This window comes from Artemia sp. Qi Xiang Cuo, chromosome 21 (genome assembly GCF_049724085.1).
Source record: "Artemia sp. Qi Xiang Cuo chromosome 21, ASM4972408v1, whole genome shotgun sequence".
NCBI classification, from domain to species: Eukaryota; Metazoa; Arthropoda; class Branchiopoda; order Anostraca; family Artemiidae; genus Artemia; species Artemia sp. Qi Xiang Cuo.
The window spans coordinates 12,571,723-12,595,329 of record NC_142814.1 but is presented as its reverse complement, the minus strand read 5'-3'; the positions used below and the strand labels follow the sequence as shown (position 1 = coordinate 12,595,329).

At 35.9% G+C, this 23,607-nt stretch overlaps 1 protein-coding gene across 1 annotated transcript in view; it reads right to left on the bottom strand.

Moving 5' to 3' along the window:
• Vha26 (V-type proton ATPase subunit Vha26) overlaps positions 1-23,530 on the bottom strand; it is a 33,900-nt gene extending 10,370 nt beyond the window's left edge. Inside the window, exons 1-3 of the mRNA XM_089107031.1 lie at positions 23,399-23,530; positions 9,023-9,198; positions 7,525-7,693 (exon numbers count right to left, since the gene is read on the bottom strand). Coding sequence (XP_088963157.1) covers positions 7,525-7,693; positions 9,023-9,198; positions 23,399-23,431 — 378 coding nt within the window. The 5' untranslated portion in view covers positions 23,432-23,530. The remainder of the gene's footprint in view (positions 1-7,524; positions 7,694-9,022; positions 9,199-23,398) is intronic.
• Positions 23,531-23,607: the final 77 nt, after the last annotated feature.

The window sequence follows — 23,607 nt, the reverse complement described above, 5'->3', positions numbered from 1 at the left end:
TTGTGATCAAAAATTTGGATTGTAATTAAAATTTTACACAAAAATATGAATATCCAGTCAAACTTTGATCTACAATTTGTATGCAATATTAATGCTAATTAAAATTTTAATGCTAATTAAGGCAGTGGTAGGTACAGACAGGGGCCTTTGAATACTGATTTCAGTCACTGGCCGTCCTGCTTAGTGTCTGACCATGAGGCACAGTTCTATGTGGGATACACTGCCGAGATCGGATGGACTGAAGCCAATAGTGGCTTCCAAAATCATGTACGGGGTATTCAATCCCCCATTACATGTGAAGTGCCTACTATGGCACAAGAAAACCTCCTTGAGGAACAATCTGAGTAGGCGAAGAAGTCCTCGCATGAAACACCCCTTGTCGCTGATGGCTGGCAAGTGATGGGTGACTCTCTCCTTTTTTTTGAGGGACGAGCATTGCCAGTCTGAACTTACGGGTGGGGTTCTCGGGATGAGGAAGACAATGGAGGACAACTTGACTCTATACCACACCCAAAGAGTCACCAATGGCCCAGTTGACACCTGTGCTATATATATATATATATATTTTTTTTTTTTTGGGGGGGGGGGGGTCATGACAATGGGGCTTAATGGTCTGAGCCCCCCCCCCTCCTGCTGTCTGAAAAAAAAGGTCATAATTCTATATTAAGGGGATGTGGTACGATAAAGACTTGCCCTATCTCGTCCATTATAAACGTTTTAGTTTGTGTGGTTAAACTATTTAGAATTATTTCGGCGGCTTTGATATAGCTTGTACAACTTAGATAATAGATTTAAATAAACGACAGAAAACTAACAGCCGACACCGAATTTCCCAGATATCTTAGAAAAACCATAATTATTTTCATCAAGTTCGGATGCAGCTAGAATGTTGCAACCTCGACCTCGGATTTTTCGTTGTGTACTTCGGCAAAGGAGATATGCACGTCGAAAAAATTTCTGACAACACAAAATGTTTCCAAAGCTCCATAAATTTTATATGTAAGCTTTGTTGCCAGACATTTTTGACAGAAGAGTGCCACGCATTATGGCGATTCGCGAGCCATTTCTAGGCAAGTCGACGGATAAATAAAACCCTCACAAATTCAAATTAGGATAGCTAGGTTAGTTTCTAGCCAAGTTTGTATATATATATATATATATATATATATATATATATATATATATATATATATATATATGCATGTAATTACCCTATATTGTACCCAAATAAACATTTCTTAGCGGTCCTTGTCATCAAAATTCAGGTTAGGCCAAGACCCCGGTAGGGTTTCCGTCAGGGGCGTAATTTTATCAAAATACTGGGAGGGGGAGCAAAGTTGGAGCCCATTTTCCCAAATTAAGTGAAAATGACAGTAAAAACTAAAAAATAAGCCGTTTGGTATCATATAGACACTATTTAGTAATTTAAGAGTACTATAAAGGTACTAGTACTATATAAAGGTAACTTATAGTACTGTACTAGAAAACTATCTGTTTCTGTTGATGCTTGAATTATGCAGGTTTATCTTAGTTTTGACAAGATTTTGGAAGAAACTAAATTTCAGCCGGGGGGGGGGGGCAAACTGGGGTCTTGGGGGAGGCAAACCAAGGTCTGGGAGGGGATGTTGCCCCCCTACCTCATAGTAAACTACGCCCCTGGTTTCCTTCAAAATTACCATCCATTTGACATTTTTATATATTTATGGTGTCCCAGCTAATCCCCCACTCTATTTTTCAAACATTATTAAAAATCTTAGAACGATTGTCACCGGTAAACCCAGAGAAAAAGCATGGTTTTTAATTTGACTTTCAACGAAAATCTCTACGTTGTTTATGTATTCTTACAGTGTCCAAATAATTCCCCGCACCCCCACCCAAAGAAAACAGGTGGGGGAATTTTTTTTCTCAATTCAACTACGAAATTTTTCGTAGTTGCTTGTGCATTGACACTTTTCTGGCTAATGCCCCTCCCGGATGATTCCCTCCCTAGACGGTTACCCCTCAAAAAATTATCCCTGAGTATAAGATTTCGCCGATTTGATAAAAATACAAGTTCAGTCAAAATTCCTCCTCTTGCACTTTTTTTTCTTCCGTCGAGATGTGATGCATTCGTAAAACAATTGTGCTTTCACTAATTCGTTAGCAAATGTCAACTTTTGTCACTTGTCAACCCCCAAATTCTTGATTGATCTTGATAACTAAGCCCCCTGGAGAGGTCCTTTGTCCTTTGGCCAATTTACCGACAAGAGAACCTGAAAATGTAGCAACAGACAACCACATTCCCTTAATTGAAGTTTCTGAAATTTTAAAGCTGGTCATACGACCAGCTTAATACGACCAGCATATCAATACGACCAATCTTCAAAATAATTTTGCTTTCATTGAGATCTACCTACTCCAGACCTGTAAGTTAGAAGCCTATCCGAGACGAACTGAATTTTGGACCCATATTCAGCCGTAACGATCTGATGCAGCCAAAATTCCTCTCAAATTTGTTTCCTGCAAAGGAGCCAAGAAACTCATGGCCAAGAAACAAATGAATACCATATTCAAACTGATTTCTTTTTCACATGGTGACCAAAGGTCTGCGTTGCGCAGGTACCCATCTCCTGATTTTCTGCCTTCGGCCGAGAGTACAATGCGTGGTTGGGGGAAAATCATCCAACGCTTCCCGTGTTTTCCCCCATATTTCTCCAGGTACCCATTTAGAGCTTGGTAGACCCTGGCCGAGCTTACATAGTCCCACTATTGAACCGCGTTTCAAACCAAATAACCAACGACAACAGGACTCAAACCCCAATCCTCAGGATTTCAAGTCTAGCGCGCTAACCACTCGACTAGGACAGATCAAACGAAAGGGAGAGACGAAATTTAAGGCCCCATTTTGTGCCTCCCGAATCTTTTAGTCTTGTGGTCTGGAATAATCAAAAACATTCAAAGTCAAGTAACTGAGCTGAGTAAATTATAAATCCTAACTAATCGAGAAAATAAGATTTGGGCCCATTTTCGGGCAAAATAAATAATTTTTTCTTTACATAAGAATCCTCTTGATCCATTCACTTACGGATAGAAATTTCATGCTTTAACATAAAAACTGTCCGTCCTTTTTCAGACGAACTAATATCAAGGAGACAAAAAGTATTTTGACACTTCCATCTCTTTCCCTAAACATAACATCTAAAATGCTCTTGCCTTTCCCAAAACGTTCAGATGGACCAGAGGAAAAACCTTTTCACCAATACCCCTGCCTTCTCCCCTAAGTCAAAATTTGAGGTCCAATTGCCTCCCCCTGCCCCTCAAACTTCCTAAAAGTTTCAACTTGATACCCAAGGCAATTCCCGAGTTATTGGGGATACGCTATTTTGAAGGTCAGTGTAAAGTGATACACACAATATCTTCAGATTTACCTCTGGCCTCACACTCAAGTCAGAATTTGAGATCGATTTGACCCCCAACGCCCCCTGGAAGTTTTGAGAGCTTCAATTATTTATGACGTTTTTCTGCTCGTCTTATTTTAATATGGCTCTTGACTTTTTTCAATAACACCCTGGAAGTTTCAACTCGATCTCCCGAGCCATTCTTGAGATATTACGGATATTGTAGTTTCTGACGCCGGGCATATATCCAGCGTCTTTCAATATTCCACTTCGCCGTGAATAGATTCTAATCCCACTGAATAGATTCAGGCTAAAGTGCCGACGCTTTTAGGCAGATTTGAGACAAACTATTTTTAGTCCTTCTCAGCCCCCTCCGTCAAGTTCAAATTGGAGGTCCCTTTTGGTATAGGCCAATCCACATGGAAAAAACATTCAAGGGGCAGGCAAATCAAGAATGGATGAGCCCCGTAAAGACGGACATTGGGCCAATCGGAGGTTTGCGTCGTAAACCTCCGCCTAATCGCGGCCGCCATTGGGATTCAGACAAGCTAAAAATAGTCAGCTCACAGGCTCACAACCGAGGAAATTTGAATTCAACCGTCTGTACCGTCCTCGCAGCAGGGCGAGTTGCCGCCCAGCTTGTGTCCTCATTGAAGTACAAGTAAGTAAATGCTCCCTCTTCCTCAAAAGAACTTGATCTTCTAATACATTCTAATGATACGCTAATTTAAGAATCTGGCAACAATTACTGTTTTTTCATTTACATCACTAGTTATACCTGAATACGTTTCATTTAGCCCATCTTCCCAACACAAAACTAAAAGTCCTCCTGCCCCTCCCCATTTCTTCTCAAATACTTTCTAAGAGCTTTGACTCCGTCCCCGATTTTCAAGCGATTGCGGCTATGATATTTTGATCTAGTCCTATCCTCTTCCCTAATTTATAATTCAATGACCCCCCCCCCCGCTTCCCACTCACTAGTCCCTGAAAGCTTCAACAAGACACCCGGAGCTGCTACGTCGTGTTGATAGTCTGGCAACACGTAGCGTTTTTTATATACATCTGCACTTAACCGTGCATAGATTTCCAAAAGAGTATTAATAATTAAAAATGTATTGGTGGATCAGAGAGAGAAACAGGGTTGCCACCCTGCCCTGGAAGAATTTACAAAATCTGAGTGGAAAAATTTACTAAATCGCATCTATTTTTACTAAATGCTAAAAAAAAAATTTTGCGCGCACCATCAAGAATCGATTTTTACTATAGGAGGATAATCAATAGGATTTCCACAATCTTTTTTCCTTTTTTCTTTCTTTTTCTCTTTTCCTCTTTTCTTTCGTTTTCATAGTATGATCGAAAATTCTGGAAACCTATAAGTTCAAAAATCCTTTATTTTATTATTTGGATGGAATACTGGATAGGCTTCATATTCCAGATGCGGTGTATCCAAGACGTCAAACAATAGTCTTGAATCATAGATTCATGAAATCCTGCTGGTAAAGCCCGGCTTTAAATTTATCAATGGTCTTGAGGTCATAAAGTTCAGATATATTGAAAAATTAAAAAACAATCAACGAAGAAAAACAGCTAAAACTCATATTCACGTAGCAATTCAGGCGATGGAGTGCTTAGAATCTGAGGTGTGTTTGAAAGTGACGGCTTTTGAAATTTGTCCCCCAGTAAGTTTTTAGGTTTGAAATCTAAACCCTTCAATTTTGCATTTTTAAGAAGAAATTTTTTAACTTTTTGTTTTCTGGATTCTCTCTCGTATTGAAGGGAATCCAAAACCAATACAATCTATGTCACTTCAAAACGGAAATGACGCAATCGTCTTCCGGTTTACTTGTAAAAATATGTAAATTGAAAAGTGTACCTCAAATTGGACTAGGGCTACCAAGAAAAAGAAAGCTTATATAACATACAATAATTAGTTTAAAAAAAAAAAAAATTGTGTCAATAGTCTTCGGGTCAGGCAAATCATACAAATTGAAAAGTAAGAAGAACGATATGTAGTCACAATTAAAAAAAAGTCGCACTAGAAAGACTTCAATCGTCCTCGGCCTCATCCGAATTTAAAGTATCCACTAGTGTCGAATTCTGACTTAAGGGATCTACTAGTTTCCATTTCTTGATAGCCCGAGTCAAATTGCTGGGGATCACCCAGTCATGTACTCCACTTGACGACCTGAGAACAAGTTGCTTCGTTTTCATCAAGGACGAAATACTCAAGACATTTAGCCTATTCCGGTTTTTAGTTTTGATGACCGACAAAATCAAGAACTGTATCTCTGCTCCAGCACTTGAGTGGGGCAAGCTGCAGAAAGTCAGAAAGAACTTAGGCAAGTATGGAAAAAGTTCGTTTCCAGCAGCGTCTTCAAAAAGGGACAAGGCTAACTAACAAACGTAGCAGCTGTTATGAGAGTCTGGGAAAATTGTCTGAAAACAAATTAAGCCGGCTACCAGTCCTGATTTTAAATAGTTTGCCTTTCAAAGCAAGTATGAAGAAGAAGCCGAGAGAAAAGTAAAGATTCTTAAGCGCTAGGGTTGACGCGAAATCGCAAAGATGAGAGCAATAGCAGCCATAATATCTAACGTAATCGAAATCAGATTTTGTAAAGAATGGAGCCTAATTTTTTTCTCTGAATTCACGGAAAATAGCAAAATTTTGTTTACTACAAATCATGACTTTTTACTAGATTTCGGGAAATTTACTAGATCCTCTAAATTTACTAGAGTTTTTTTTAATAGATCTAGTAAAACCCTACTGAAGGTGGCAACCTTGAACAGAAATTATTTGTCCCCTATCTTTTGCCCCTCACGCAAAACCTGAAGTCCCTTTGCCCCCTTTCTTTCCCCAACAGAGCCAGAAAGTACCAACTTCATTTCCAAGCTCTTTGCGAAATAGTGCAAGTATGCTATTTCGTTGACCAAGATTCCCGTAGTTTCTTTGGATTTACCTCCAGCCAGGTGCGTACCCAAGAATTTCTTTTCGGAATAAGGGGGGGGGGCAACAATAAAAATATTTGGGGGCGGGGGGGAGCAACAATAAAACAACGATTTGATTTGGTAATTTGAACAAGAATTGCCCGTATATTCAATTTTTTTTTTTGGGGGGGGGGATGCCATGACAAAATTAAATGAATATAAAGGAGTAGTATTAACATAAAAGAAGTACTATTAATACAATAGAAGCAGTACTAATATAAAAGGATTAGTAGTAATATAAAAAGAGTAGTACTAACATAAAAAGAGTAGTATTTATATAAAAGGAATAATTTACAGTCAATTTAATCCTTATCTACTCCTTACAAGGAGTCAATTGTAGTAAACAAAGAGTAAATTTGTTCTTCAAATTTTTAAAATGCCCCCTCCCCCAGGAAAAATTTACTTGTGGCGCTCTTGGTATTGCACACACAATACTACATTTTTCAGAAAAAGAAGTTTGTTTATCTTTGATACAATTTTGACAGCCCAAAATATAAAATTCCCCACTCTGATCCAAATGAGAAAAAAAAAACGGAATATTTGTCCACATAACCCGTTTTCATCAAGAGAAGTGCAATCAGATTGATAAGATGGATATTTTCAGGGAATGGATAAGGACTTTGAGTACAGGGTTGCCAACGTGGTACAATTGTACCGTTTTTGGTATAATTTAGAGGTCCTGGTACAATTGTTGGAACAATACAAATTTTCCAGTACACGAGTTTTAATTGCTCCTTTCGGGCGCCGATATCTGTTCAAATTTTATTTTAACGAAAATTTTCTTCTTATTATGGCAAAATTACAACTATCTGTTCAGATGGTACTAATCAATCTCTCACGGTATAATTTTAGTCGAAAAACTGGTACAGTTTATTTCTAAGCGTTGGCAACGCCGTTCAAGTCCTATAAGCTTTTCGTACTTTTGAGAAAGGCTCTACTCTTAAATTGCGCGAAAAAGGTAACAGGACCCTACGCTTCCTTGTTTTGTCCTTCTGAAAAAGCCAAAGTAGTTTTCTCCCCCTCCCCCCTTGGAAGAATAAACATCAATGCCATTGAGGAGCATCAACCAACTTCGAAGCCACAAGGACCCTGAGTGATGCAGATCCAAGAGTTTTTTTGCTGAATAAGAAGATAGGCAAAATGACACAAAAAACAATCTTACCTGGAATAGACCTTGCACAATCAGAGACTTAAGGACATCTAAATACTTTGCCTGGTCCCGAGTAATATCACTCAGTCGTTTCTTCGTTTCTTCAATGACATTTCCAACATGATCATCTTGAGCCTTTAAAACTCTCAAACGAGCTTGATTCAGCATTGTCGAAGATTGACTTGAAAAAGAAACGGTAGTTACAGTCATAGCAGTAATATGATAGTACATCTTATCGTAATAGTAATATGATAGTACATCTTATCGTAATAGTAATATGATAGTATATCTCCTTAAGTATACAATGTATCTGCCTGGCCTTATACAGTATTTAATAAAAAAGAGAATTGTTAAATTAGAATTCTTGTAACTGGCAAATACAATAAATAAAACATTCAAAATTTAGCAGGAAGAAAAGACATACAGTTGCAACTTCAAACAACATTCTTTGTTTTCTAGTAATGTGAGGTCATCCAGCAGATTTATTTGAACTGGTCTTTCCTTATAACCATACACAAAGGCCAGAAATAATGTTCAATAGGATTGCTCCAAAGAAGTCCAATGTTTCTTTTCAGAAGTTTGGCCTAAAATTGCACTTTTTAGACATTAAACTCTTCAACAGACAATCTTCTAGTTCCATCTAAGTTTGGAAACTGTGTGCATAATGTGCATCTATATTTACTAGTTTTCTTCTACTCTTTCACAGGCTGCCCGATTTGGGCATCCCTACAGTGGTGATTCTGGGCCCTCTTCAGCCCAGGGCAGAATCTCGGTCAGGCCCCCTTCCTCTCAAAAATTTTTCAGGCCCAACTTCAAAAAATTTTCATTTATTAACAGAACTTGAATACAAATATCACAAAACATTAAATTCAGTCTACTTACTTTTATTTTCAAGCAATGGTAACGAAGATATGGGAAAAATTAAAATTTCAGATTCGATTTACTTATTACTGCCAACTGCGCCCTCTGTTTTATTTTTATAAGAATGAAATTTCGAAAATACAAAATGATTACAATTTCTGCACCCGGGGCAAATGCCTCCTCTGTCCCTCCCTAAAACTATCTATGCATCCACAACTGTCAATAAAATCTCTAAAATGGTCATTGAAATTCCTACAATGGTCATATTCCTAAAATGCTCACCCAGATCCCTGAAATGATCCTTGAAGCCCCTAAAATGGTCATTGAAGAGGATAAAACTTAATCAGAAAAAAAAGAATATTAAAATCAGAAGATAACGTATTATGATAGCTTGTTAGAAGAAAAGGTATTTATCTGTTAGCCAGTACACACTCGAGAATTTAGATCTATAAAGTCAGACAATAACCGGTTTGTTGCTATTTGTATATGGAGACAATAAGCTTCGGCTCCATGGAAAACTACATTGTAGCTATATCTTAGATTATATTTTATATTACAACAAAAATATATAACAGAAAGCTGAATTGTCACTTTATGATTATTGTTCTATTATAACTATTATTCTCTTAGAAATATGCTTTTTGCTCACATTTTCTTTTGTAGTTCTACTGCCTTTTCTTTTCTGTCATAAGTCTCCATAATTTTCAGTCTATGCTGTTGCACTAGTCTTCCTTTCTCAATGTTGAATTCCTCCTCTGCTTTAGCATCGATTTCTTCTACTTTCTCATTAGCTTCTTGCTCAATAAAGCCCATCATTTGCTTAATCTATGAAAAAATTAATTTATACTTAAAAAATTAGCTCAACTCCTGCTCAATAAAGCCCATCATTTGCTAAAACTATGAAACAAATAAAATTTATACTTAAAATATTAGCAAAATTCTGGCTCAATAAACCCCATAATTTGCTTAATCAATGAAAAAAAAATTATATTTACAAAATTAGCGTAATTCTTGGTCAATAAAGCCCATCATTTGCTATAATTATGAAACAAATAAAATTTATACTTCAAATATAAGCCCAATTCTTGCTCAATAAATTCCATCATTTGCTTTAACTATGAAACAAAGAAAATTTATACTCAAAATATTAGCCCAATTCTTGCTCAATAAATCCCATCATTTGCTTAATCTATAAAAAAAAATACTTATAGCCTACATAATATAAAAGCTCAATTTTGCTCAATAAATCCCATCATTTGCTTAATGTATGAAAAAATCAAATTAATACATAATGTATTTTTGTCAATAAAGCCCATCATTTGCTTAAACTGGAAAAAAAAAATTATGCTTATAAAATTAGCTCAAGTCTTGCTCAATAAAGCCCATTGTTTGCTTAACCAATGGAAAAAAATTATATATACAAAATTAGCTAAATTATTGGTCAACAAGCCCATCATTTGCTGTAACTATGAAACAAACAAAATTTATAGTCTACTTCAAATATTAGCCTAATTCTTGCTAAATAAATCCCATCATTGACTTAATCTATGACAAAATGAATTTATACATAATATAATAGCTCAATTTTTGCTCAATAAAGCCCATCATTTGCTTAAACTGCAAAAAAAAGTAAAAGTTATACTTATAAAATTAGCTCAATTCTTGCTCAATAATTTCAAACCTGTTGAAACCGGAAGGAAGAGGAATTGTCCTGTACGTCAAATCATCACTGAAGGTAAAAGACCTTAACCTTGGTTCTCAGTATGAGCCGTGGGTAGAGTAGGTCTGGATAAAATTTATCTAAAGGGTCACCCCTTAATTATAGGTTGTATTTATAGAAGCTCAAGCTCTCCCTGTCAGAAAGATTCCCACCTCTCAATTGCGAATTCTATAAGTTCAGTGATGAGTCGTCCTTGCCATAATATAGTAATTGTTGGAGATTTCAACCTGCCTCAGATTCAATGAGTTAGTGGTTACGCTGCTACAAGAGATAACAATGAACAGATTGGCCCACTCCTCAAGGGCCAAAAAGAACATTCATTGTATCAGACAATCGATTTCCCGACTAAGTACAGAGAGGGTACAATCTCTGTACCCTCTAGGAAAGACTAGGTACAATCTCTCCTGGATCTCCTAGTTGTCAAAGTCGAGGAGGCAATCCAAAGTATAGACCCAGAGCCACCTTTTGGCGCAAGCGACCATGTAACCATAACTTGTCGACTAAAGATGTATCTGCAGATAAACAATTTTAGAAAGCACGTGTATACAAACTATAACAAGGTCAGGCAAGACTTAGCTAACCAAGATTGGTCTTTTGTTAAAAAGAATAATGTAGAGGAAACTTGGCTTGAGATGGAAAGGGTCATCAGTGAAACAACTGCAAAAAACACAACAACCACTTGGAAACAAAGACCAAGAATGCTCCCTTTCATCACATGAGAAATCAAGCTAGCAGTCCAAAAGAAAAAGAAGTTTTGGAGAAGGTCCCAACGCAGGCAAATCATGACAAATTCAAACAAATACAAAACAAAGTCCGCTACCTTACAAGAGAAATTACTAGAAAGTATGAGGAGTCTTTAGCTTCAGCATTGAAAACAAACCCAAAGAAATTTTGGAAGTATGCCTCCACTCAAAAGCCTGGAAGACATTCAGTAACGGAACTCTCGGTTAATGGGAATACCATAAGCAACCCTTGAGATATAGCTGAAGATCTGAACCAGCAGTTCAAGTCAGTTTTTACACCTAAAGGAGATGCCCCCTTGCCACAGGTGCCAGAATATGATATTCAGAAACCAATGCAAATTATTACTGTCAACACTTTGGATGTGGAATCATGGCTCAAAAGTTTGAACACAAATAAGTCAGTTGGTCCTGATGGGGTTCGCCCTCGGACTTTGAAAGAGGCTCAGGCGGAGCTTGCCCTCCCCTAGCAAAACTGTTCCAGAAGTCTCTTGATGCTAAACAAGTCCCTCAAGATTTGGGAAATGCTAATTTTACACCTGTTCACAAGGGTGGAAGTGGGATCTGTGCTGCCAATTACCGACCCATTAGTATCACCTCAACAGTCAGTAAAATCCTTGAAGGAATTATGAAAACCACTGTAATGAAACACCTTATTGACAACAAATTACTTACTGATAGCCAACATGGATTCAGATCTGGACGCTTGGTTGAGACAAATCTTATTGATACATATGAATATGTCACCGAACTGCTAGACCTGGGTATCCCTGCTGATATGATCCTATTAGACTTTGCAAAGGCTTTTGACAAAGCTTGCCATCATCGTTTGAAGGCAAAACTCTTAGCTACCAGGATACATGCGGAGGTTGTTGAATGGGTGATGCAGTTCCTCTCAGGAAGAAAGCAGACAGTTAAAGTGTTTGGGGATAATAGGCAAGAAGTCCTCCCAGAAGTTACTGGAGTTGATAGTGGCATTCTCCAGGGAACAATTTTGGGCCCAACACTTTTCAATATTTTCATTAATGATGCTCCACAGGCTATAAGAAATAAGATGAGCATTTATGCCAACGATTCAAAGCTTATTGGGCCCAGGGAGTCGACAGCAACAAGAGCCACTATACAGGAAGACCTAGATTCACTTTCCCTTTGGGCCCGCCAATGGAAGCTTGAGTTTAACATTCAGAAATGCAAGACAGTCCATTTCGAGAAAAAGAATGATAAGTGGTAGTACCATATGAGTGGAGGGGATGGCAATCGATTAGTTCTTCAGCAGCTGAAAGAGATTTGGGAATAGTCGTCGATGAAGGATTAAATTTCCACAAACACACACAAACAGCGGTTGCCGAAGCATCTCAGACCCTTGGAATAATTAAGCGTACAGTACGTAGCAGATCATCCAAAGTCACGACAAAGCTGTACAAGGGTCTTGTGCGACCATTACGGGAGTTTTGGATATGTTTAGCCAAGCCCTTGAATAAGGGTGACCAACAGAAAATAGATTCTGTTCAAAGGCACACAACTGAAGCTGTTGATGGATGCAAGAATCTTAACTATCCATCTTGCCTGAATAAACTACAGCTCCCAACACTTGTCTACAGACAACAGAGGGGTGATGTCATCATGGCTTACAAGCTACTGCATGCTGATTCCTCTGCTCAGAAGCCTTTCCAACTTGACAAATCAACCAGGACAAGAGGGCATAGTAAGAAGCTGCTTCAGAAGAAAGCTCACAGCAGACTCCACAACCACTATTTCTCCAATAGAGGGGTGGCCCCCTGGAACAGTCTTCCCAATGCAACTGTTACCACTTCCTCTGTCAACGCATTCAAGATCGCCGTTGATAAGAATTGGTCCACCAAACCATAAGTGAGACGCCGCCAAACCAATGGATCCCCATCATCACAGACCAGCAACCAGCAACTCTACAGGATTTGTTTTCCTTATTTTGCTGGATAATGCGATTTAAGGTAATTTAAGGTAATAAAGCCCATCATTTGCTTAATCTATGAAAAAAATAAAATTTATACTTAAAAACTAGCTCAATTCTTCCATAGTAACACCCATTATTTGCTTAATTTATGAAAAAGAAATATAGTCTTTTTATACACTTTTAGAAAAAGACAAAAAATGATCTTATGTTTGATTAAAATTCTTGGAATTCCAATGGGGAGGAGCTTTTCTTTTTACAAATTTTCTATAAAAAAATTGTTTCTGAGTGAATGGGATTTTAAAAAGAACACCTTTTATAGAAAAAAACTTGAATTAAAAAAAAATAACCATTTTGAGTGTGTGCACCAGCTTAGTTACTGACATACTTTGCTAATGCAATCTTTAGGTTTAAGATGTAAAAAGTCAAAAATTTAACAAAAAGCATACTTGAAAACAAAGTTTTATGTTCATGTTGATGTTCTGAAAAAAAGAAGATTCTTAACTATGTGTATCTTAATAATTATCTGAAATCTTAACTTGAAAGGAAAAATGTTCTATTGATAGCAATGTTATCCAAAGAACTGCATTGGGTCCGGACCCATCTTGGCTGGCATTAACAACATATTTTAATATCCAGTCATCACCATGCATCCACAGCCATAGCTAGCAACTTGCTCTGGCCATTTCTACTGACTGATCTGGGCAATATTGCTATTACAAGTACCTCATTCGTTTTTTTTTTACCAGCAAAGACTGCCCATTTATCCAATAAAAAAAAGATTTGAGTAAGTAAAACAGTGATGCTCTATACCACTATTTTACCACCTCAAATTTGCTACCAACTGACTGAAAATATTAGGGGGGAGGGAGTCCCCCCTCATGCTAACGCCCCTGCATGCATCTGTTTCCAGATCCACCTTTACTCTAATGATCCAACCTGTGTCTACCTATGGTTCTAGCAAGTCATCTAAGCTTAGACTGAGAACAAGAATTCAGCAAACATATTTCTTCAGAAAAATAGTGAACTCCTGATGAAATTCCCTCTGAAATTCCTGATGAAATTCCCTGCTTGCCAGCATACTTATCCATTTTATTATCTGAGTCACTATTTGAGTTTAAATTTATTTTACACCCATCATTAACACAGAAACTGATGGAAAAATGGCAGAAAAGAGAAAACAAAATAAATTTGAATCTCAATTTCAATTATGTTTCCCCACAACTTTTACCAACCAAACCAGATGTTTTCAACTGGTGATGCAGACTGGACAAAAGCGGATTTCTAGGGCTAATGTTGGAAATTGTTTTTAATTGAAGTTAAAAAGTATAATATTATTTATTTCTGTTAGACATTTTGTTAAATTACAAATTGGTTTAAATAAATTTTAATTGATATTATAAGCAAAATGTTCCTAAATAGAAACAAACTTTAAAATAAAATAAATACTGTAAAACGAGCGCATAAAAACACAAAAGAATGTGATTATCCATTGCATCTTGAGAGACTCAAGCTTCCCTCCCTCAGCATAGGCAGTTTAAGGAGAGGGACAGAAGGGGCACTTTCCCTGAGGACAGACATTTTAGGGGCACAAAATTTCAAACAAATAATCTAACAGTTATAATCATTTTGTAATTTTAAAATTTTATTAATAAAGTAGAGGGGACAGTTAATAAATGAAAATAATTCATGAATTAAAAATAATTAAATAATTTCAATGACAAATAAAAAAATGAATCATTATACAATTAAAAAAATTAAAAATTATTTTGTTAATAAATGGAAAATTTTTCAATCCGGCCTGAAAATTTTGTGGGAGACAGGGGGAGGGCGCTAATCAAGATTTTGTCCTGGGTGCAAGAGAGGCCAGAAAGTCCAATATCTTTTGTCCCTCAGCTACAAAAAAACGGGGTAGCCTAAAAGCTACTATTTTGGAGAATTTTTCTCCCAGTTGAACAACAATACCTGACCAAGAAGCCACCCAATGAAGTTCTGGAGAAGAGCAAATACAACTTCTTCATACATACTGTTGAGAAACAACTTCTTCTCAATCTACATTAGTCTTGTAAGTTGTTTTACAATAATAAGAGGGTGTAAACCTAGAAAAAGCTTTATTTTCCAGACCCCAGGCAATAATATCCAGAATAAATATGGCAGTATATAGAACCATAATATTTATGATCTTAGTATGGTATGTTTTACTTAGTTCCCCTTCTAAGAAGAGTACTATGAATTTGTTTCCTTGTATATTCAGAAGTATGTGTAATGTGAAGTGGTAATGAGGCTATAATGTTTATGGCTTTGTTGCTCAGAAACAAAAGTGCTATTCTTGTTATGTTGTTGCTGTTATTTTGTAATGGCTATCAGACTCAGAGATGCTCCTAGGGACAAATTAATTACAGCCCCCCCCCCTTCTTCCTAACTCAAAAAAAAGCCAAATGCAAGTAAAAATTTTGATCAAACTGGGCAACCCTGGAGACACACCCCCCAGCCATGGTGCCTGGGGCAACACCCCAGTCGCCCCCCCCTTTGAACAGCCTCATACTGTTACATTTATGGTTTTGTTGCTGCATTTGTCTATTGTCTTAGCAATGAGACCGGCCTATGGCTAACTCTATTTTTGTTTAAAATAAATTAAAAATTATATCTTTGGTTTTTCCAAAGATTACATTACAACATGAAACACACTGACAGAACATTCATTAACAGAGAATATCATACTCATTGCCAAAATAGCTAGTAAAAGCTTTTGAAACATATAGCTGAAAAATCTTAGTCATGTTATTTGTTTTCTCACCCTTTTTTTAACTGCCTCTCTGATTAAAAACAGACCCAATTATTTCTGCCTTTTCTGGGCATTATTCTTCTTCAACAACTAATCAAATCTTCTTCTGTGACTGCAATTCTCCTTCATCTTATTAAGGTTCATGAGTGACAAAAGAGACAATATAAGTAGCAATCTCATTTCAAGACTCTAATTACCATCCATATTGTAGCAACAGCCTTTTGTGTCCCGGGGCCCCCCCCCCCCAAAAAAAAAAAATTTCTGGCATCCTCATTCTGTTATTTATTCTTTTTTAAATAAACTTGCCAATTTGGTTAATTATTCGTGCCCTTGTTATGTTAGGCTCCCTGAGATTGTTTCTCTAGATCCACCTTTGTTTGTGTCATAGTTAAATTGGATATGATTCTGAAATCAAGTTTTGGAAAAATCTGTATGAATTAAAAATTTTGCTATTATAGTCTTTATGGTAAATTTACATTGTAAGGCTAAAATTCTTCTCCCTCAATTACACTTCTGGACAATACTATTTAAGGTAATTAGGCTCAGAAAAATTCTAATTACCAGAGTTGCAGAGTTAAGTTCAGTTTAACTACACTCCTACCCCCCCCCTGTTGCCTGGAAGTAGTCCTCGGCTATATAAATATTGGCACTGACAGGACATTCAAAGAAGCTGTTCAAGCCATCTGTCAAAACTCAACACTGACAACAGTTTTTCTTCTGCGATTTGGTAAACCACTGGAATAGTCTCAAATACAACAGTCTCAGCACCCAATGATGAAGTTTTCAAGAAGTTATTAGATATCAAATGGAATGGTGTTCCCTGGAGGTTCCAGTGAGATGTATTTGATGTTTCATCATTCAGGTCAAGCATTCATGCAGTTAACAGCTCTTATTTTCTGAGAGACTTATCTATTGAAAAAACCAGTTTTTGGTTATATTGACTGTCAGGCTGTGTGATTGAACTATTTGTACTATTTCATTTGGATTGGATTATTTCATTTGGATAGTTAGAAGGCGTTTATTGGAAAGTGGGGGGACTTAAAAAAGCCCCCCTTGCGGGTAAGTCTTTGTTTTGCAACTTTACATTGAGATTTGATTATGCTTGGACCTACAATGGCAGAAAGTGAAAAAATTATTTTGAATCCGTTACTGAATTGTGTTACAAGAGCACTTACAGATGGAATAAAATTGGACTGTATCATAAAAGTGTGTGTTGCTTTCTATACACATGAAGATGTTATAAAGGCAATCCTTCATACTGAGTTGAATATTACAAATCTTCTTGTGACCTACTCTAAAGATGAAGACAATATCATTGAAATGTGCAAACTTCTAGTAGGAGCTGTGAAAAATAATGTCAGCATGCCAAAATTTGTCATCTTTAACCCCTGCTTGGTTCTGGTTATCAGAGATGTGGGGAATGCAACAGTTACTGCCAAAGTAAATGAACTCTCTCAGAAGCTTGATAGTTTTTTAGCTACCCAGTCCACTCCAGCCATCAGTATTTTCACAGGCAGTTGTAGTGCACCTCAAATGTCCAAGCCCAAAGATCCTTCCTATTCTGTTGTCTTGAAAAATCCCCCCAAGGAACTCAATGGCCCTAATGAGAAAGCTTTCATAGACAGTTTCTGTGAAAATGCAAATGACATTAGCGAACTTTGAAAATCTGCAAACAAATGGAAGCTTGTGGTCAGGTCAAAAGCTGCAGCAGCAAAAATTGTTGAGAAAGCAAAATCTTACAAGTCCGACCTCAAAATTGCTGTTCAAGAACCCCAGCACATAGCTGTGATTCAAAATGTCCCTGAGGATATAAACTGTGAAGGACTAAAAAAATCTAATCCCAAATAGTACAAAGACTGAACAATGTGGAAAATCCCATTCTTTCAAGTGTATTTTGACACTAACAGTGAGCTCCAACAATTTCTGAGTGTTTTGGTGATTATTGGCTATGAGCATCTAACTGCTGATCCCTTTAAGTTCTTGCCAAGACAATGCTATAACTGTCACAAAATTGGTCACCTTGCTTCCCAGTGTATGGTTGAACCTTTATGCTCTAGATGTGCCTCAAATGAACATTTTTCTATGCAAGATGAACCATGCAGACAGCCAACATTCTGCATTGAATGCAAAATCGGCAGTCATACGTGTTACAGTGTAAAATGTCCCTCAAACAGTAATCCACAAAAGAAATGACATCTGAAGCTTCTGCAGTTAAATGTTTATTGTGGAACATTAATGGCTTGTTCACAAATAAAATTCTGATCTTAGATGTTGTATTTGAGCAAAATTAAGTTGTCTGTTTACAAGAACATTTTGTTACAAGCTGCAGTAAAAGTATTCTTAGTTTTAATAGTTCAGTATTGGTTTATTCAGTTTCAGCAAAGCAGCTAAGTGGAAAAGGGTGACCTTCCTGTGGTATTCCCACTTTTGTTTGTTCAACTCTAAGATCTTGTGTTGAGGGCTGTGTTTTTATTAATGTATATTTTCCTACAAATTACCATGATGAGGGTTCAGAGTGTGCTTTTACTTATTCTAGTGATAAACTTGGCCAGTGTATTAACCATATTAGATCCTTAAGCCTTCAATGCAAATTAGTTGGTGACTTTGATTGCAATTTGAATGAACTGCTTGTATCTAGGTCTTTATGTTCTACATTGTTGCTTAGTATTTTTGGAGACCAGCTTGATCTCAAGTGCAAAGATTTAAATTTTACACACCTCAATGTCTACATCAGATCTTGATCACATCATTGCATCTGCAAATCTTAGGATTTTGCCTGTCAAGGTTGTGCTTGATTTTCAACTATCTGATCACTTACCAATACAGTTCTCAGCAAAGATTCCTTGCCACAGCTCAGATACACAAATGCAAACAACTTTGAAAACACCAAGCCACCAGAGTCCTTAGTCAGATATGTGTCCCTTTCCATCTTCTCTCTAGATTAACTGCTCTTTCAAAGGAGGAAACACAACTATCAGTTGATATTTATTGCACAGAAATTGGCCATGCCCTTTGCTGTGCTGAAAAAGCTGCCATCCCTCTAAGTAGACCCCATCATCCTACCCTCCCTGGCTGGTCTGAAAATCCCAGAAAGTCAGTCTGAGATTTAACTCTCAAAAGTTGGAAGTCTTGCTTTACAATTGGAAGAATGACCCTCCTACTAATGTCACACTAGGTGATTGCTCAGTAAAACTCGTTGATAAAATAGTACATATGGGGCTGCCAATAGGCACCAGATTACAGCATACCTGCTCCCTCCTGATTTCACATCTTGAATGGCAAATTTGCAGCTCCTATGCTTTGATTGTTAAATCCACTCTGAGATTAAACTGTACACTACTGGCAAGTATTTACAATGCTACCGCTCTGCCACATATATTATATGTGACCCCTTTCTGGAAATTATTGGCAAACCATGAAAAGTCTAAAATCTACTCTTTATTTTTCTGTTTTGCCAAGTACCTACTAAAATTGTCACCTTGGACAAAAAAGTTTTTTGATTTGGCACTACAACCTAGCAGACCCAAATCTAGCTGTTGAGACACTTATTAGGCAGCAAAAAATAAAACCAGCAATTCTAAAGCATGAGTGGGTAAGTTTGCTTGTTTTGTCCCTCTTGTTTCCCCTTTTTTTTCTCATTTCAGAAGTTGTTGTCCTTGTTGCTATTTTCAAAGAAGTTGTTGTTTCTGTTGTAATTTTTGAGTAGCCTATGTTATCTTTCTGTTTCCTCTTTTTGTACTATTTTGTATACTATTTAAGAAGTTGGTGCTTTTGTTGTTATTTTTCTTTTAGTATGTTTTCTTTTTGTTTCCTCTTTTTGCATTTTTGTATACTCTGTCATTGTACATTTACTGTATACAATGGGTTTTCAATATATTAGTATTATTATTATTATAATCAAGTATGGAGCAATTAACAGATCAAGATGGATCTATATTTGCTCTAAAGTGCAAATTAAGGTAATTAATTAAGGTAATGTGCAAAAAAATATTGATTTTGTTGAGTTTTTTTTTCAAAATTGGGATTACAAACCAACCACAAATGAGAAGTGAGGACAAACAAAGATGAGAAAGAGGATCCACTAATGAGAAAGAGGATAAAATCATCAAAGCCAGCAATTTTTGCAGATATTGGAATGCTTGAATGCTCTATTCAAATATGACAAGCATGCCATAGCAATTTCATCCCCCTTCCCCTTAAGGACTAGGCAGAGCCCTAAGTAGCTATACAAATGTTTGTTGATTTTTTTTTTTAAATAGGCTTTATTTGGTATTATGAATCACTATTGATGAAATAGTGTCTTATTGCTAGCAAGCATGATTTAAGGTAAGGTAATTTAAGGTAAATCTAAGTGCAAAAAAATAATGCAAACCCAAAATATTAGGAAGACTTTTGTATATAAAATAGACTACAGCTCTGTCTAGACCTATTAAAGGTTAGCTTAGGAGGCTGGGAAGGGAATTGCATCAGTCACAATTCTTAAATTTAGAAAGAGCAAGGGATGAGTAAATTACAATATAGGCCAGAAAATCACATAAAACTTAAGAAAAATATAATTTGATTCCCTATTTAATGCTTTCAAATGTAATTATTATAGTTATTACAATTGCATCCTGGGAAAGTCCTAGATTGGTGGCTCCATAGAAGGAAACATTTTAACAAAATAAAAGTAGGGTATAACTAAAAGTAGTACAGTTAGATTCCCTATTTTATGCTCCTTTCAAACATCATATTTGCATTTTGACAATGCCCCCCTCTGATTGTTCTATTAATAGCCTTATGAAAAATCAGCTGCAAACTAAAAGAAAACACTAAAGCAATGAAATTCTTACTTTTTTTATTATGTAGCAAATTTCTATTTGACTAAATTGTCATGTTTCCTTTCATTGTCAGACTATCCACATTTCTAAATGAAATTTTATTCAGTAATTCAATTGCAATTACCCAGTGGAGCAGTTTTTACACATTGTTAATGCAAAAATCCCATTTTTAAAAGAAAGCATAAGGCAAGTATGATGTTTAGAATGAGCATAAGATAAGAAATTTAATGGTAGGGTTATTACTTATTTTTCATTAAGATGTTTTCTTCTGGTAAGCCACCAACTCAAGATGTAATCTTGCAGCATATTCTAATGGGAAGTACACTTCTAATGGGACAAATATAGCCACCCCCTAGGATATATATATATATATATATATATATATATATATATATATATATATATATATATATATATATATATATATATATATATATATATATATATATATATATATATATATATATATATATATTTATATATATTTATATATATTATATATAATATATATATATATATATATATATATATATATATATATATATATATATATATATATATATATATATATATATATATATATATGGCTGTGCTGATGGTAAATATTTAGCAGTTCATGTTACTGACCTACAAATAAAGTTAACATATCACTTGCCTTTTTTATGCTCTTTCTGAATATACTAATTGCTTTTGGCACAAATGAACTTTCAAATCACTGAATCAATGAAATCAAAAATGAAAAAAAGAGTCATTTAGTTTAGGATTATTTTTAATTAAGCATCTTTTTAATAAGACAAAGTTATTTGTATGGTTTATTGCTCTGGGTAAATGTGGGCCTCTTGGCTATCTTCTAGTAATAATTTATATTTAATAATATTGAAATTTTTTTTAATTATTTATGGATCCTGGGCTAGCTGCTACTTCCATATTATTGTTGTGTTATTGTTATTGTATCTATGCCATTGTGTTTATCTTTGTATTGTAGGATAATTTGTTATTTTATCTTAGTCTAGGCCTAGTTTATCAAGCTTGTCTCCCCATGGGCCTATGTCAAATATATACATGTATATGTGAATAATAAAATGATTGAACTTGAACTAACTTGACTTGTACAACCACACCTATATATACCAATTCAGGGTGTATATTTGTACAGAAAAGGGTAAAATTCTACTTTAGCTACTTTTGACTATCTTGGAAAGGGGTTAGGTTAGGAAAATGAAACTTTCAGGGATGGGTCTACAGGCTAAAGTATGTCCTGGGAAGATATTTTGAAGTATCCACCTCCACTCCTTCTCCCTCTAGAGGGTCCTGACCTTTGATGACTTTAAAAATATGTGAGTTATATAAGTGAAACCTTGCAAAATAAATGTTCTGCTTAAATAAAGTACAACAAAATGGTTTACAGCTTCACAACTTTGCTGAATTCCAAATTATAAGGTTTTAAAGATATTCAAATACATTTCCTATATTTTGGAAATAAACTATTTATAGGTCTTAAAATTCTGCTCAAATAACTGAAATTACATTTTTCAGAGCTAAAGCCAGAGAAAAAGAAACTGATAACTGAAAATTAAGGTAAAATGTTGTTTTGTCAAAATTTCAATGGGTATAGACCTGTCATGTAGGCAAATTTCAGGATCCTCTAGAGGGAGAAGAAGTGGAGGTAGGTATTTCAAAATACCTTCCTGGGACAAACTTTAGCCTGTAGACCCATCCCTAAAAGTTTCATTTTCCTAATCTAACCCCTTTCCAAGATAGCCAAAAGTAGCTAAAGTAGAATTTTACCCAGAAAAGTTTAAGCTTACTTCCATAGTCAGAATTGCATCATGAATCCAAGTTTAACATCCAATTGCATCAGAAATAAACTTTGCCCCCCCTACCCCCCAATCAGCAATTATATATCCTGAAATGGTATATATAGGGGTGGGGGTGAAGTTCATGTGAACCTAAAGCAATTATTATATTTAAAAATAGCATAAAAAAGGCATTGAGAGGTATGCTCACTTTATTTGTAGGTCAATAATATGAACTGCTCAATAGCCTATTTACCTTGTATATTTAGTGGATTATCTGCTAGATCTAGAATTGGGGCTATTGAGCAGGGAACCTGTTAAGAAAATAATTCTTACTTTATAATATGTAGAACAGAATAATTGTAGCTAACATAGCTAACAATAATTGTAGCCCCCCCTATATATACCAATTCAGGGTATATATTTGTGCATTAGGGGGAGGGGGAGGAGTTTAGACTTACCACTCATTTGCACTACAAATAAACTTTACCCCCACCCCCCTAATGTGCAAATATATAGGCTACCCTGAATTGGTATATGCCTAGCCTATATAGGGGTAGGGGGTAAAATTCACAACACAATGATTGTTATATTTGGAAAGAGCATAAAAAAGGCAGTAAAGTTCTACAAAATCATATTATTGAGTTAGGACTAAAGTGAATACACCATTTGATGCCTTTTTTATGCTGATTACAAATATAATAGCCTAAGCATTTCTATCGGAAAAGTATTTCAGCACCCCCCCCCCCCTATATCGGCTATACCTAACCTAACCTAACCCTGAATTGGCAAATATAGGGGGGGGAGGGCTAAAACTCATTTCTAATATAAATGATTATTATATTCTTAATCAGCATAAAAAAAGGCATAGAATGGTGTATTCACTTTTTTCCTAACTCAATAATATGATTTTGTAGAACTTTACCAAAAAGGCATTGAATAGTATGTTTACTTTATTTGTAAGTCAAAAATTTGAACTGCCAAAAATTTAACTAAGCCTATTGTGATTGTAGTCAAATTATGTTGGCCTAACTACTAGCCTATTATCTTGCAAATTATAAAGTAAGGATTGCTTTCTTAACCTGTTTCCTTCTCAATTGCCCCAATTCTAGACCTTTACCAATCATCCCTTTCACGAGTGTTATAAAGTACAAGCCTAACTAAGATATGAGGTGAGAATTAGGCTAAGTCTAGTCAACCCTACCTCTGTAGCCCAATTTTCAATCAAAATTACCTGTTTCTGGACGTCGGCATCTGTAAGCGCCATGACTACTCTATCAAATACTTAATAACCTGATAGACCTAAGCTAATACTTTCTTCAATGGAATGATAGAATTAATTTCAGTCTTGTGATTTGGATTTTTAATCACGTGATAATGACAATACCATAGAAACAGATAGCGTTTAATGCTTAAGATAGGTGTCTACCTCGTAGACTTTTC